The sequence below is a fragment of the Arctopsyche grandis genome, chromosome 6 (genome assembly GCF_051622035.1).
Source record: "Arctopsyche grandis isolate Sample6627 chromosome 6, ASM5162203v2, whole genome shotgun sequence".
Classification (NCBI taxonomy): Eukaryota; Metazoa; Arthropoda; class Insecta; order Trichoptera; family Hydropsychidae; genus Arctopsyche; species Arctopsyche grandis.
This window is the reverse complement of record NC_135360.1, coordinates 26,263,449-26,278,509: the sequence shown is the minus strand read 5'-3', so window position 1 is coordinate 26,278,509 and position 15,061 is coordinate 26,263,449. Positions and strand designations below refer to the sequence as shown.

The window sequence follows — 15,061 nt, the reverse complement described above, 5'->3', positions numbered from 1 at the left end:
TTTTTTTCTTAGTAATCTTTTTGGACATTCATACAACAAATCCTCAAAGTTCCATCGTAATCGGTTCAGTGTCTTAGTAGCCTATACTAGACACACAGACAGACATTCAATTTTATATATATGTACATATATGTATATAGATAGATATATATGTAGATTGATTAAATATTCAAACTTTCAACAGTAAGTGTGTCATGATAACATTGACAACCTATATTTCATCCTAGACCAAAATCTACACTTTCTTTTCTATAAAATCAAAAAAAAAAACACTAAAGAGATGCTTTTCTCAAAAATTCCCCAAAAAATTGAAAGCAAATTCATACTATGCTAATAATAATAAAATATAAATCGCATCGAATACCTAACACCTAGCACCTGTAATACATAATAACCGTTGAATGACAATGGCAGAAGTGCATTGTGTGGAAAGTTGTGCAGTTCATAATTTTGAATAGAATTCAAAGGAGCGTTAAATAGGCCACCCCTTTCGGAATGAACAGATCTAAAGACATATATAAGAGGGAGTGAGAGAGGAGAGAAGACAGAGAGAGAGAGAGAGGCTCTCAGATGATAAAAGACCGCATTTGATAAAGTTCGCAGACAACGATTACCAGTTGCTCGCTGGAACTATGTATACGACCTAATAGACCGTAGTACGTAGGTATATTACCTGGGGAAAACGAGATAGATACGAATTATAATATTATTATTACTGAAATCTCGAATGTCGAATCACGTTGTTTCGTTCGCGTCTGATCGTTTCCGATATTTTCCGGCTGGCTCGTTGAGTTTTTCCGGAAAATCTATGTAAGTGTGTAACTGTCAACGGCACGCACGTACGCCCTATCGATCAAAGCCAAACTGAAACGAAAATACCCCAAATTTATCCCGCACGTGTCATCGACAGCGACAAGTCATTGAATTAAATACGCTAATCAAAACGGTGAATCGAAACAGTGAACCAACTCCTATTACGTAATAATTTTTCATTTTTAAATGACTATTTTATTACCTGATAAAAGAGTCGTCTAGATAGGTTACCGTATTCGATCCCAAGCTAATCTTTAAAACTGCTGGTCAGACTTGGATATTTGTGACTCCTAGTCTCCGATCGTTTCCTATCAGAGTTTGCCAATTTATCTCATTTCATTGTTGAAACGGTTCCTCATCAAAATCGGAGTCAAAAATTTCCAAATCTGACCAGCAGCTCGACAGATAGTACTCGGAATAAATTATTTTCAATCGAGGTCAACCCACGGGATCGAAACCGGCAACCTCTCGCTTATTAGCATTAACGCAACCACCAAGCTATACTGCTGGCTAATTTCAAATTTATTTTTCACATATTCATCGCACATTGAATTTGTTGATATTAAAAATTTACTTATCTACGTTGCATGTAAAATATGTTTCTTGCAAATTCGTAGTATGTATGTATATACATATATACATACATACATATATGAAATTTGTTGATTATACTAGTTTGTCCATTGATAACGCTATTGTATTGTGTAGTAATAACTGTATTGCAATGTTTAAAAAATATATAACTGTTAAGCTTTCCTGGTATGTGTATGTGTATATAAAATAAAATAATCATCATAAAATACATCATCCATTATAGTCGTATTTGATGCACGGATTCAATCAAATAAAATATGCATTAAAAAAAACATTTTCCACATCAGATAACTTTCAGAATCGACCAATTCATACGTACATATGAGAGTATAGGTTTTTAATTAAAAAGTATTTTCATTTAAATTTCAAATTCCAAAGTTTGATTTGACAACGTTAACGCAAATGTCAGATATTATATTTCGCAATCAAATATTATTCGTTCTTATACGTGCTGGGTGGTTGGGCTATTGCCTAGCATCGAAAGGTTGCCGAGTTCGATCCCATGAGTTGACCTCGATTGAAAGGAATTTATTCCGAGTATATCATATGTAATGCTGCTGGTCAGACTTGGATATTTATGACTCCAGGTCGATCGTTTCCTATCAGAGTTTGCCAATTTATCTGAATTCATTGTTGTAACGGTTATTCCATTAAATTGGCTAAAAAAAACCATCCTACCTACTATGCCACCACTATTTGAGTATGATTTGTGGACAATAAAAATTCATAGATGTCTCATAAATTTCGAGTTTTTCAGTGTCTTGTAATTCAGCGACTTGTGTAATAAAAATGCTGCATTGTTTATCAGGAACGCGCATTGGTCTTTATCTGTTAGTCTTACTGGTATATATTATATGTATATATGTATGTAAAATAAATAAATACCTATACTTAAAACTTTTTGAAATTAAATTTTTCTTTTTCTTTCTTGAAATTTAACTTTTCTTTTTCATTTCTTTCAGCGCTGAATAAAAACTACGTGTTTTCAAACTTTATTTCAAATATTACCTGATCTCCATTTTTAAACTAACTTATATACATTATACATACATTACGGTTGAATCATTTTTACAAGGCTCTTTTATTGTAAATCTACATCTATACTTGCGTATGTATTTATCAGAAACCAAAGTTTTATATATATATATATATATATATATATATATATATATATATATATATATATATATATATATATATATATATATATATATATATATATATATATATATATATATATATATATATATATATATATAAATATATATATATATATATATATATATATATATATATATATATATATATATATATATTTATATATATATATATATATATATATATATATATATATATATATATATATATACATACATACATACATACATATATATATATATATATATATATATATATATATATATATATATATATATATATATATATATATATATATATATATATATATATATATATATATATATATATATATATATAAATATATATATATATATATATATATTAATGTACCTATATATAGGTATATAATACCTAGCATACATTATAATAAGAAAAAAATGAAAAACTGGTGATTTTCCCTCTAGATCAAACATCAAAGATTAATGCAATGTAACAAAAACAAATCAAATAGCCTACCTGAAAGCCTCCTTAACATCCTATCCAATTATTTCAATTCAATCCTCCAACTGAATCCTCGATAAGTTGCACCGAAAAAGGATAAGTACCCATTAGTGTTAATGTCGAACACAAGACCGCCACTTACAAGTAACAAGGCCTAAGGAGATTCAAATAACGATAGATTCCACTCGGAAAAATCCCCTTTAAATGCGGAAAAGCGCACACTTGAACCACGCACAAATTTTCACACCAAACTACACTGATAAGCCTATCGGACTAGAACCATTCCAAATCGATCCGATCCCTGTGCGAAATACCAGCGCAATTATCTCACGACACCATCTATCCAGGCGCAGACACCATACAAGTCATTCACACGTGGAAAATCGATTTTTCCGAAAGCTAAACGTTACACACACACACAAACACACATATCCACACCCAAGAGAAATACCGATACCTCGACTCACTATTATAGAGACATAAGTCAACTGGATTGTGTTTAGTCTGCAATTTATGAAACTTTTGCTTATGAAATGAGAAATTTAGTTTGCAGTATAGCTCATTTGTTGCGTTAATGCCAGCCACCGAGATGCCTTAAGTTCAAGCCCAGGATTGACCTTGTTTGAACAGAATTCATTAGAAGTATTTCTGCAGTGCTGCTGGTCAGACATAGATATTTGTGACTTCAAGTCCGTCGTTCAAGTCGTCCATCAAAGTTTGCCTATTTGTCTGATATCATTGTTGAAACGGTCCCTCACCAAATTAGTTAACTAACCTACCTACTATTTGTCACCACTATTTGAATAAAATTCCAAATTCATATATATACATATGTACAAGTTTAAAACTAAATATATCCACTTTGGGGTAACTTTTAATTGCACGATGGTAAAAAAATGTTATAATTTATTATTCTTACATATTATTAACCAGCGGCTTGGACTAGTGGTTAGCATATTTTGCTTTCGAGCAGAGTGGTCATGGGTTCGAGTCCCACTAGAGTCCCGCTGCTGGGCAAACCATGGTTTGTGACTCTAGGTCGATCATTTCTTATCAGAGTTGGCCAATATCTCCAACTCATTTCCTAACTTTCTTGCTAATCTCAAGTTATTCAGCGTCTCAAGGTTCGCCAATTTGATTATAAAAAGCTGCAATAATTTCTCTATATACGAGTATGTCACGTGGATGTTTGTATGAATTCGCATTGTATAAAAAAATGCTTATGTACATATATTGTTTGTACTGTTGATTGCATTTTATCTGTTTAAGTTCACTCGTCGCTTTGTAGTGATCTGTAACAACGAGTGCTCATGTTCTATGAAATAAAATTTAAAAATATATATATATACATATTTGTTTATATAAAGATGAATAATTATTTGTTTCTTCATCCGCTATGCAAAGTTATATTTTTCAGAAATATATATGACGATAAATAATGAATTAACTTTAAAGAGGTTCTAGTTAACTTCCACGAGCCCAATTTAGCTTCTGGAAGATAATTTGAAACACCATCCGTTATATATATGTAGGTATAATAGAAAACTAAAAACGTTTGTCATTTCGAAACGACAATGTTCAAAATCAAAGTAAAAATAAATATGTAGAAAATTTGAGGGAAATTGGATTTATTCTTTGTATATTTATTCCGGAATAAAATAAAACTTTCTAGAGACAAAGCATATCAAATGAACCAGTCACGTAGTTACAGGATCGAATCACCGGTGGCCGAACAATGGAAAATAGAATAATAAAAAAAAAACTTTGATATCTACCAAGGACGCCGGATGCTGCCGGAAAACCTTCTGGGTCTTTCGCACATGTCAGAATTTAAGAACGGACCTCGCCTCTTTAATATTGCATTTTTCCTTTTACGCTTTTCCGAGTTCGACTCACTCTCGCCTTCGTCTCGAGAGGTTTTCCCTTCGAAATAAACCATTTAATACTACAAAATAAACCATTGTAATATAATTTACTAACGACATTTCACGTTTCAATTAGCACTGACTCAACGTACAACATGCAAAGTAGACTTTTTACCATTCCAGTTCCGTTCTAAAATAATTTCACTAAAAGTCAGTGTCAAAATACTTTATTTAATGTTTCGTTTTTATTCCTATAAACATCTATAATATACATAGGTATTTTTTATACAATTTATATACATTAGTAAATTTCTAGAATATTCTTAGTAATAGTCTTTAAATAATTGATTATTTCAAAACTGTTGAATGACCGAAATTGTTTGACTTCAATACGGGAAAGCAAACCGTTCTCTATTCTACAGTATGTTTGTATTATATATTCAGTGAAAGCCTTGAAAATCCTAATTATAAATTTACAACGGAGAATATTCATTCCATAATTCATACATATATGTATGTACATACATACATGTATAAGAATTATGAAATAAATAGCATAAAAGACCGATAATTTTAAACTCGATAAAAGGTTCCGTCAATTATTTACTCAAGTGGACATTCGAGATAAGAATGAATTCCATAACGTAAATTTTCCATACAAAAAACAATAAAAAAAAGAGTGAAAACAAAGACATTTGAAAATTTCATATATTTAAACATTCAATTTTTATATTCTTTAGAAGATTAATTTTTAAAAGAATTTGAATTTTTTTTCGAAGCACTGAAATGACTTGCACCGATTATTATTACTCTGCGAAAACGTTTTTTTTACTATTATTTTATACACATTGCAATACATCTACATCATAATAATTATATAAAAATATAAAAATCTGAAATTCAATATAATACGTCACAAAAAAAAAAACAAAATTTCTCTCACGCAATATGCAATTATTGAGTTTTGGAATTAGGCACTACCTATAAGTATTATGTTGTAATAATAGCCTTTAAAACTCGTACCATTTCGGCTCAAAACCAATGTTCCCCAAACACGCGCCCGTAATCCGACCTTGCACCACATTTCGTCCCCAACGAAAATTTCGTTACACCGAAAAATACAGACAGATCGGGTAAACGTTCTGTGTTCGCCAAATCATCGACTTTCCTACGTTTTAATACCACAAACCGCAATATCCTCAATATGGTGAAAGGCTTACGATAAACTTTTGATTAGTTTTTCGACCTCTTACAAATTTATTCAACAAACGGAACGTCTCATTCAAAATCGATCATTCGGTGGAAAACTCTGTATTTCTTTTACAAATCAAATTTTTTTTAACTTCTTCGTCAATTATTCACCCAGAATACATCTTCAATTGAAATAATATGCCAAAAAATAATCAAAAAATATATAACTTATACCGGAAAAACCACGTTTTCCACCGAACGCTCAAAGTGCACTCGCCGTTTTTTTTTACATAAAATACCAATACCGTTCAAACTTCAAATATGAAAATTTAATTTAAAAGCAACAAGTTTTAAATAACACACACACACACATACAAACGGAAATGACTACACCCCAGAGCGGAACGTGAACGCGACCACCCACGCAGCACGAACACTCAATTATCGTATTAAAAATATTAAATCAACGCTAAACACAATAACGTCAAGCCACTGATCAACAAGTACCCTTCATTACGATTACAACATCCACTGATAGCGTAACATAATCGTAGTACTACATACATATGTACATATATATGTATGTATGTGTGTATGTATTGTTTTAGGTGCGCGCGTGTAAATTCAGTACGCGGGACAGTATCATTAGTTATAAATTGGCATTGTCGAAATTTATAATGCATACGCATACGCATACGTGCGAAATGGGAATTTTCCGAGGTGGAAAAGCTGGGTAGTCGGGAGCGTAGAGGGGGTCGAAACCGAGAGGCAGGCAGCAGGCATTTACTTATATGTATTCAGGCAGAAGATGAGACGATACCTGATGACGATGAGGTGCGCGGCTGGGGGTGATGGGGTGGCGGGGTGGTGGAAGGTGTGGTGCGGTGTGGTGTGGTGTGGTGTGGTGTGCTGATCGACCGCTGCTAATTATGCAACGGAGTCACACACTCGCGCAACCTCGCAGCCACAGCCACACAGCCACACTGGCAACGGCGAGTGCTTCTCACCCTCGCCTCTACCCCTCCGACATTTCACCCTCCCTCTAGCGGCGGCCGACCTACAATTCAGCTTTCGAAAGGTTCCGTTGGCGCCATGGTCGTCGCCCCGCTGAAACTGTTCTTCTTTTGTCTTTTACTTTTTTCTTTAACTGTTTTCAAATCGGCCATATCTGCTGAATTTATAAATTTAAAAAAAGCTGATCTTTTATGTAGGTTAAGAAATATTTTTAGAAAAAGTAAAGTTTTAGTCAATAATACAATTGTCTTGCCGCACGCGATTTTTGGGGCTTGCTACAAATAATTGCAAACCACCCGGCTGGTTCGGTGATTACTAGTCAAATGTGAACCGGTCACAGGACAATCGGTCGGACAGGTGATCATGTCTAGATCGGTCACACATCACCTGTCACACTAAAACTGGTCACACCCTAAAACTGGTCACACCCTAAAATCGGACAACCAGTTTTCTCGTGACCGATTTTAGGGTGTGACCAGTTTTCTCAGGCTAAAAATCCTTCCTACCTACTATGTCACCACTATTTGAAGTATGATTGATGTACAATAAAATTTATGTACAATTCATAGATGTCTCGTTAATTTGCGAGTTTTTCAGTGTCTCGTAATTCAACGACTTGTAATAAAAATGCTGCATTTGTAATTGTAATTGTAATTTGTAATTGGCCAGGAAGGCGCATTGGGTTTTACCTGTAAGGCCTTCCTGGTATATATGTAAAAATAAATAAATAAATCTAGAGCGACCGGTTGTCCTGTGACTGGTTCACATATGACTAGTAGTCCGTTTACCCACCCGGCTACATGCTCATTTCGATTTAATTTTAACTGTTTGAATTTCAGCATGTACGAAAGACTAGATATTCATGGGGTTGCGCAGATGACATTTCGATGTACATTGATGATTGGCAATTCTTAAAATTGAGTTGGATCTTTCTGTCAAGTTTAAAATTGCAAAAGCCGAGACAAAAGTATGAAATGAGCATGCAGCGAAATAAGCATGCGTCCGCTTGGTTTGCAATGGTTTTAGCGCAGGGGGTTTTTGTGCTAATGTGCTTAACCCTTTGAATGCTGACCAACGCCGATCGGCGTTTTGCCAACAAGTCCACGAGTGAAATACGCCGAGAGACGTTGTTTTTTGAGTATGTAAAAAATAAATAAGAATACTACCCGCTAAGGGAATTCCGGAGAGGTCTACCGTGAGGTGATCCATGTTGACGCAGACCGCAACGTATGCAGGAAGATTCACCTTGAGGTCGAAGCGCATACAGGTCGCCTCACGTCGAACCAATTTCTGTTCGTTCGCCTCAAGGCGGATATCCCCTCTCCATTATTCCCTCTCCGTTGTCGCCATACCGCTGCTCGCACCACACGATCACTACTGAGAATTGACCTAAAGTCGTAACATCGCTTCATACCAGAGAGACGTACCGGAGCGTCTGTAGCCCCCTTAAGCCTATAGCCAAGAGCATCGCAACGCGAGTGACGCGGCATTTTTAGTGCCGCGGGCACCACTTCGATCTAACGCGTGCGAGTGATATCGCGTATGAGGAAGAAAACCGATTTTAGTTAACGTTTTGTCACCTATTGATATTCGCGACACACATTGTTGACGACTCGTAGAGTTTGTCAGCTACGTACATATATATGTACTTCATCGGCAGTCGTTAGCTAGTCCGTACATACATAGGTGATAAAATGTTAACTAACATCGGTTTTCTCCCTCACACGCGATCTCACTCACACGAGTTAGATCGAAGTGTTGCCCGCGGCAGCAAAACTGCCGCGTCACTCACCTTGCAATTCTCTGTTGAAATCCGTGTCATTGTTTATAAAGACTGGTTTACATCGGAATTTCCGAATTTAGTAGTTAAAATAGTTTCCATATTAGAATTTCTCGATGGAAATCGCTAACTACCGAGTATTTTAGATTGTGGCTTGGCATTTAGATTGTGAGCATTATATTTTAACAACAATGAAGAAGATGGAACTATTTTTCGAAAAATACATTCATTAATAGACTCCTTTTGTTTATTTTATATTGTGGCAAGATATATTAGAGAGTCTAAACACACCTTTACAAAACTCAAAATCCTCGGCGTTAGTGATCTAGGGTTTGTTTGAATAAGCTACAATTTTTATACCTGCTTTCTATTGGATTTCTAAATAATTCTAATTGGAAATGTTAGCAAAATTTTTATGTGTGGTGAGCTTTCGACAAAAAAAAACGTCAGCACTCAAAGGGCTAACATGTTTAATGGCCAAGATTTAGAAAAAATACAAAAATTACAAAATAAAGCTACGAGAAGTATTTTGAATTATTTTATTTGAGCTTCTTTTTTATTGTTATTTTTTTTATAAATGTTTATATTGCAGTGATATCGAGGAGAAGGAACTAAGTGGTCTGTTCCTGGTGGCGTAGTTGTATGAACTAGTTGCTTTGCTCGTGGTGGAGTGGCTGGATGAACTGCATTTTTGAGTCCACTGTGGGGGGTTTATATAAGATCCAAATGTCCTTTATAGGTCGCGTCCTGCACCTGTTTAGCGGTCGGCTTGACTTTCTCTGGAGGTCGTGTCCTGTAGCTGTGTTTAGCGGTCGACTTGTCCTTGGTGCGCAGGTTGACAATGTGTAGTACGTGTTTACCATGTATTCCCACAGTTGGTAGATTAAAAAGTATTAGAAGCATGCAGGGGCGTCATTTGGGGGGGGCTAGGATGGTCAGCCACCCCACCCCCCAACCCCTAGATTTGAACGGGACTTGTTTAATGCATTATTATGAATTTAAATTAAAATACTAAACCAACAAAAATAGAATATTGAAATTCTTTAGAGTACTGTCAGTTATAAACAAGCCGATTTTTTCCAAAAAAAAAATTTTGGCTCCCAAATATATTGTTGAATAGGACCGCTTTTCTATTACTTACCTCAGAAACAGATGTACATATAGATTCTACAGCTCTGCTATACAATAAATTTATTTATTTCAAGTTTGGACCATTTGAAAGTCTAGATTATAATTGACAACCGTCTGATCGCATTTATTACGATTTGGTTGCCAATGAATTTATCGGTAAACGGATTATTGCGCAAATTACGATCGCAAGCGCGACGTGCGCGAGATGACTATTTGCGGAATAATCACCGAACCGAATTTATCAGTTTGAAATTGCCACATCTGATACTAAAATATACAAATTCCAGACAACCTTACCCACATGATTCTCCATTTGCATCGATCTTTAATGTAATATCTTACCTTTAATTAAATGTACTTAAATTCGCGATAAAATTAACCGGTATTTTTAAAATTTACAACTGAAGTGGGGAATCATGTTACCGAACCGAAAAAAAACTATATTATTTCAGTTCTGTTCAGGTTTTCGTTTCGGCAAAAAGTAACGGTTTTCGGTTTTCAGATTAGTTCCGGTTCGAAGCCCTGAGATTATGGCTGTAGATGATGATGATAATATAATAAATACTTCCATCAAAAATAATCATAAGCATACTTAGATTATAACTGTGTAAAACTCAACAAAATTACAAAAAAAAAATTGTTACAAAATTGGGAAGAGGTATTGGGAATTTGTTGTACGCAATCAAAACACAGTTCATTTTGAAAATTCGTTTAATGAAAATTCACTGATCGATGAATGTCGCCAAACAATAAAATATCGAATTAGCTCAACAAACTCGCATATAAAATAAAGCATGAAAGCCAAAATAAAATGCAACACCTTCAATCATTTAAATACAATCAGAAATTGTGAGCAAACAGATAAATCTCGTTAAAAAAATTAAATAAAGAGTATTAAAAAAAGCAACGGTCATATAAGGCAACGTCCATTTCTCAGTGAGATGAAAGATTTTATGAAATCACTTGAAAATCTTTCCTTGATTGAAATCCCTTCCTTCCTTATCTTTACCAGTCCATGAAAAGTATTGCGTTACAAGAGCTTTGGTGTCATCGCTCTTGGCATCCAACTTAGTCCATGAGTACGATTCATAATCGATTTGCCAATCGGGACTCAAGGGGAAAGCTAGCTCTTGGCCCCTCCATACCCAAACACCAGATATAGAGCTATCATTGTCTTTGCCGAACAAGCAGCAAGACGCGAATGCCTGCTTGCGCATTTTATCCAAACGTTGGAACATACCTAAAATATAAATATTTCATCAAATATCATGTATAATACATGTAATTTATTGATCTTAAAAAATGAAGTCGAAACTTACCAGTGATTAAATTGCAGCTCATAAAAACTTTAGCTAATTCGTTCTTATATTTGTACTCGGCAAACCAGATAGAATAGTTTTCAGCATCGAAGTTTTCGAAGAAATAAGGTATAGATTTTTCTTCAGATTCATTGGAATACACTCTCTTAAAACTATCCATAACGAATGTGCTGAAAAATTAAAAAAATATATATGAAAAAAAGCACTCCAAGTTGAAAAATTCTATCAAAAGGATTTAAAAAGAAAAGTAATTACCCTTTGGGCATGGCATCAAACGGATCCTTTGATGGAGGTTCTGCAGGCATATCCATATCATCATCCTCTTCTTTCTTTTCTTCTTTTTCTTTCTTTTCCTTTTTAGCCTTTTTCTAAAAATAAAAATAATGTAAGAACTATCTAAATATAATATACTTTAAAAAAAATTTACTGTTTAAAAACCTTTTCAGTTTTCTCTTCAGGCTTGGCATCAGCTTTGCCTACTGATTTGGCTTCTACTTTACCGTCACACATTTTCACACTGTCTCCGAGAACAGCTTTGAATTGTGGTTGGTTCAACAACGTTGTGAACCAACGGTTAACATTGTTAAAAAGCTTCTTGCTAGCAGCATCCAACACATTCTACAAACAAAAACATTGTTAAATTACAACCAAAATACACAATGTTAACTTTGAAATAATTAAAAACCAACCTGGTAGACGGCCAAGAGAGTGCAAAACACAGCAATGTCGGCTAGTGAGATACGCTCTCCGACAAGGAAAGTTTTTGTGAGAAGATGTTGATTGAGATACTTCAGAGCAGCTAATACATCAGTCTTGGCTTGGTTGATGGCCTATTAGAACACAAAAAATATTTAAAGAATGTAGATATATCTAAATTTAAACTAGATCAAACATTACCATATACACACATACCTTAGGATCGGATTCCATAATTCCGATGGTGGGGAAAACCCAAGCGCAAGATGCTGGCAGAATTTCTGAATCTGCCCAACTGAGCCATTGCAATACTTGAGCGGCTTGCAGAGTATCAGCACCTCGGAGAGTTGCATTGCTTACTACAAATAATACAAAGCAAATTTTAACTATGAAATTCCAAATTCATAAATCTACACAATAACTAAACCTCACATTTATACAATTAAATATTTTTCACACAATCTATCCCATATATAGTTGAAATAGATTCGTGAAAATTTATATTTGTCCACACATTTAATTAATTTCAGCAAGAATTACTGTTATAACATTGAAGTAAAAATTGTTCAACTTTCATTTAACCCTTTGAATGCTGACCAACGCCAATCGGCGTTTTGATGACAAGTCCATGAGCCTGCAAAACGCCGATAGGCGTTGTATATTGAGCATGTACAAAGTAAACAAGAATACTACCTACTAAGCCTTTGAAGGTAGCATTGAAAAAAATGCATCGAACATGGGTCGTGTAAACCGTGTCATTCATTTATCAAAGTTTATAAAGACTCGTTTACACCGGAATTTCTGAATTTATAACCATAGCAAAATTACCCGATGGAAATCCCTAACTGCTGAGTATTTTACATTGTGACTTGGAATTTAGATTGTGAACATTACATTTTAACAACAATGAAGAAGATGGAACTAGTTTTGGAAAAATACATTCATTAACAGACATTTTTTGTTTTATATTGTTGCAAGATATATTAGAGTCTAAAAACACCTTTACAAAACTCAAAATTCTCGGCGGAAGTTATCTAGGGTTTCTGTAGATTAGCTACAATTTTTATACCTGCTTTTTATTGGATTTCAACAGAAAAGACGTTTAGCACTCAGTGTCAAGTATGCATATACTCAATTTTCCACATCTTCGATTATCCAAATTGTTATGAAAAAATCCATATATATATATATATATATATATATATATATATATATATATATATATATGAATGTTGCATTTTTATTTATTTCACTCAAATGTCTATGAAAGCCATTTTTTTATCAGTGTCATTTCGCTATCTAATTGATCCAGATTTCGTTATTAGGATCATTTTAATCAATATTTGACTTGGATAATTAAAATTTTACTGTACACGAGCATGAAATATTTCAATTCATAAACAACGTGTTAGTATGTATCTAAAATATAATACAATTATCATCATCCTTTCTTACACATATTGGTAAATTGAAAACTATCCAATATATCATTTTAATACTACATTTTATTTATTTTAAGAAAATGTGCTGGGTCGAGTTTGAATCTGACGATAAACTAGAAATGAAAAATATAGTTTCGTATATAACGGAAGTATACAAAAATTAATTTCGCAAAATTTTCATCACATGTATGTATCTCCAACGCGATCAAAGTCCACATATGTATATATGTGGTGCGAAAATAGCGCAATAATTCACAGCTGTCATATGTCACAGCAGACATATGTCAAAACCATAACATAACCTCAAATTCAAATTTGGCGCGCCGCCTACACTTGCGCAACGCCCAAAATTACACACGTCAACACTTTTTTTACGCACGAACTTTACATAAACGGAAGGTGACATTCGAGCAAAGAAAGAAGGGTCAAATGACAGTTGGACAATTTTGACACATGATACGTTTAACCAAAATGTACTGACCGTAAAAAGCAATGGCATTACTCTCGGTAAGGAGGACCTTTCCATCAGCTGATTCAAAAGCCGGAACCTGAAACGTGACGAAATCAGTATGAAAGTCGGAACAACGGGGAGGTGGAATTAGCTGGTGAAAGAGAGGAAGGCGCGGACCTTTCCGGTGGGGAATTTGCTGGTGAAGGCTGGCGAGCGGTTGGTTTCTCCGAACACGAAGTCATCGGCGAGCTTTACTCCGGCACCGGAGTATTGCGCGGCGATGAGGACCTTTTGCGCGCGGAAGTTGTCCGGGTACGTGAAAAGCGTCTGAAATGTCACAAAGAGGCCATTGGTTATTCAGGATGCTCGAGGATGACTCGATTTACGATGGATTGACGGAGGCCGACACTCACTCCGGCCGCCATGCTTGTCTCTCGCGCTGGAAAGATCGAGTCCCAACGCGACGCTCTCGCCGGCCATACGCCGCTCGCGCAAAACACGACGCTTTTCGTCTGTAAACAGGGTGACTGTTTTCATGTACATATTCGTTTCTTTTTTTTTTTCACCGTAAAAATCCTTACTTCGCGAGTCTTTAATTGACTTCGTTACATTTTTTCATTAATAACAATAATTTTGTATTGTTTGAAAATTTCATCACTTTTGACTACCATAGTGGCGCCGTCCACACTGGATATATTAATTAATAATTAGAGCTAATTTTAATTCACTATCAGCTAAGATCCCACTGGGCAGCACTGCACTGCAGCGACACAGCGAGACTAAATATTGTTTCGATGGGATTAAATAAGATAGAACACACTACGAGTGGCGTGACACTGCGCGTCAAATTTGCTTTTTGTACCAATTTTGATGGGCTACACTGCGTTTCTGCAGCACTGTCGCCTAGTACGGTCAGACCTTTGTCCTCCATTTTGTAACCTATTTACGTCTTGTAGGTCTTTATTTAGGTAAACGGACTACTAGTCATATGTAAACCAGTCACAGGACAACCGGTCATTCTAGATCGGTCACATGTGATCACCCGTCACACTAAAACTGGTCAAGAGAAAACTGGTTGACCGATTTTAGGGTGTGACCAGTTTACTCGTGACCAGTTTTAGTGT

At 35.0% G+C, this 15,061-nt stretch overlaps 2 protein-coding genes across 3 annotated transcripts in view; both read right to left on the bottom strand.

Moving 5' to 3' along the window:
* LOC143913169 (uncharacterized) overlaps positions 1 to 7,089 on the bottom strand; it is a 56,813-nt gene extending 49,724 nt beyond the window's left edge. For both annotated transcript variants that reach the window (XR_013260691.1, XM_077432811.1), the window contains exon 1: positions 6,925 to 7,089. The gene's annotated coding sequence lies outside the window, so the exon portion shown is untranslated. The remainder of the gene's footprint in view (positions 1 to 6,924) is intronic.
* Positions 7,090 to 9,481: 2,392 nt separating this feature from the next.
* eEF1gamma (elongation factor 1-gamma) lies at positions 9,482 to 14,447 on the bottom strand. The gene is made up of 10 exons (XM_077432945.1): positions 14,351 to 14,447; positions 14,115 to 14,264; positions 13,968 to 14,034; positions 12,261 to 12,403; positions 12,038 to 12,178; positions 11,787 to 11,966; positions 11,604 to 11,716; positions 11,349 to 11,518; positions 10,161 to 11,269; positions 9,482 to 9,557 (listed from the first exon to the last, which is right to left on the bottom strand). The coding sequence occupies exons 1-9, from the start codon at positions 14,360 to 14,362 to the stop codon at positions 10,989 to 10,991; spliced, it is 1,257 nt and encodes a 418-aa protein (XP_077289071.1). The 5' UTR covers positions 14,363 to 14,447; the 3' UTR covers positions 9,482 to 9,557; positions 10,161 to 10,988.
* Between the last annotated feature and the right edge of the window lie 614 nt (positions 14,448 to 15,061).

What these genes read in the sequence shown, in the direction of transcription:
- eEF1gamma (XM_077432945.1), bottom strand. An exon ending in GCAAATTCCCCACCGGAAAG is followed by an intron (nt 14,035 to 14,114) that starts GTCCGCGCCTTC and finishes GTCACGTTTCAG; the next exon opens with GTTCCGGCTTTTGAATCAGC. An exon ending in TTATGGAATCCGATCCTAAG is followed by an intron (nt 12,179 to 12,260) that starts GTATGTGTGTAT and finishes GTGTTCTAATAG; the next exon opens with GCCATCAACCAAGCCAAGAC.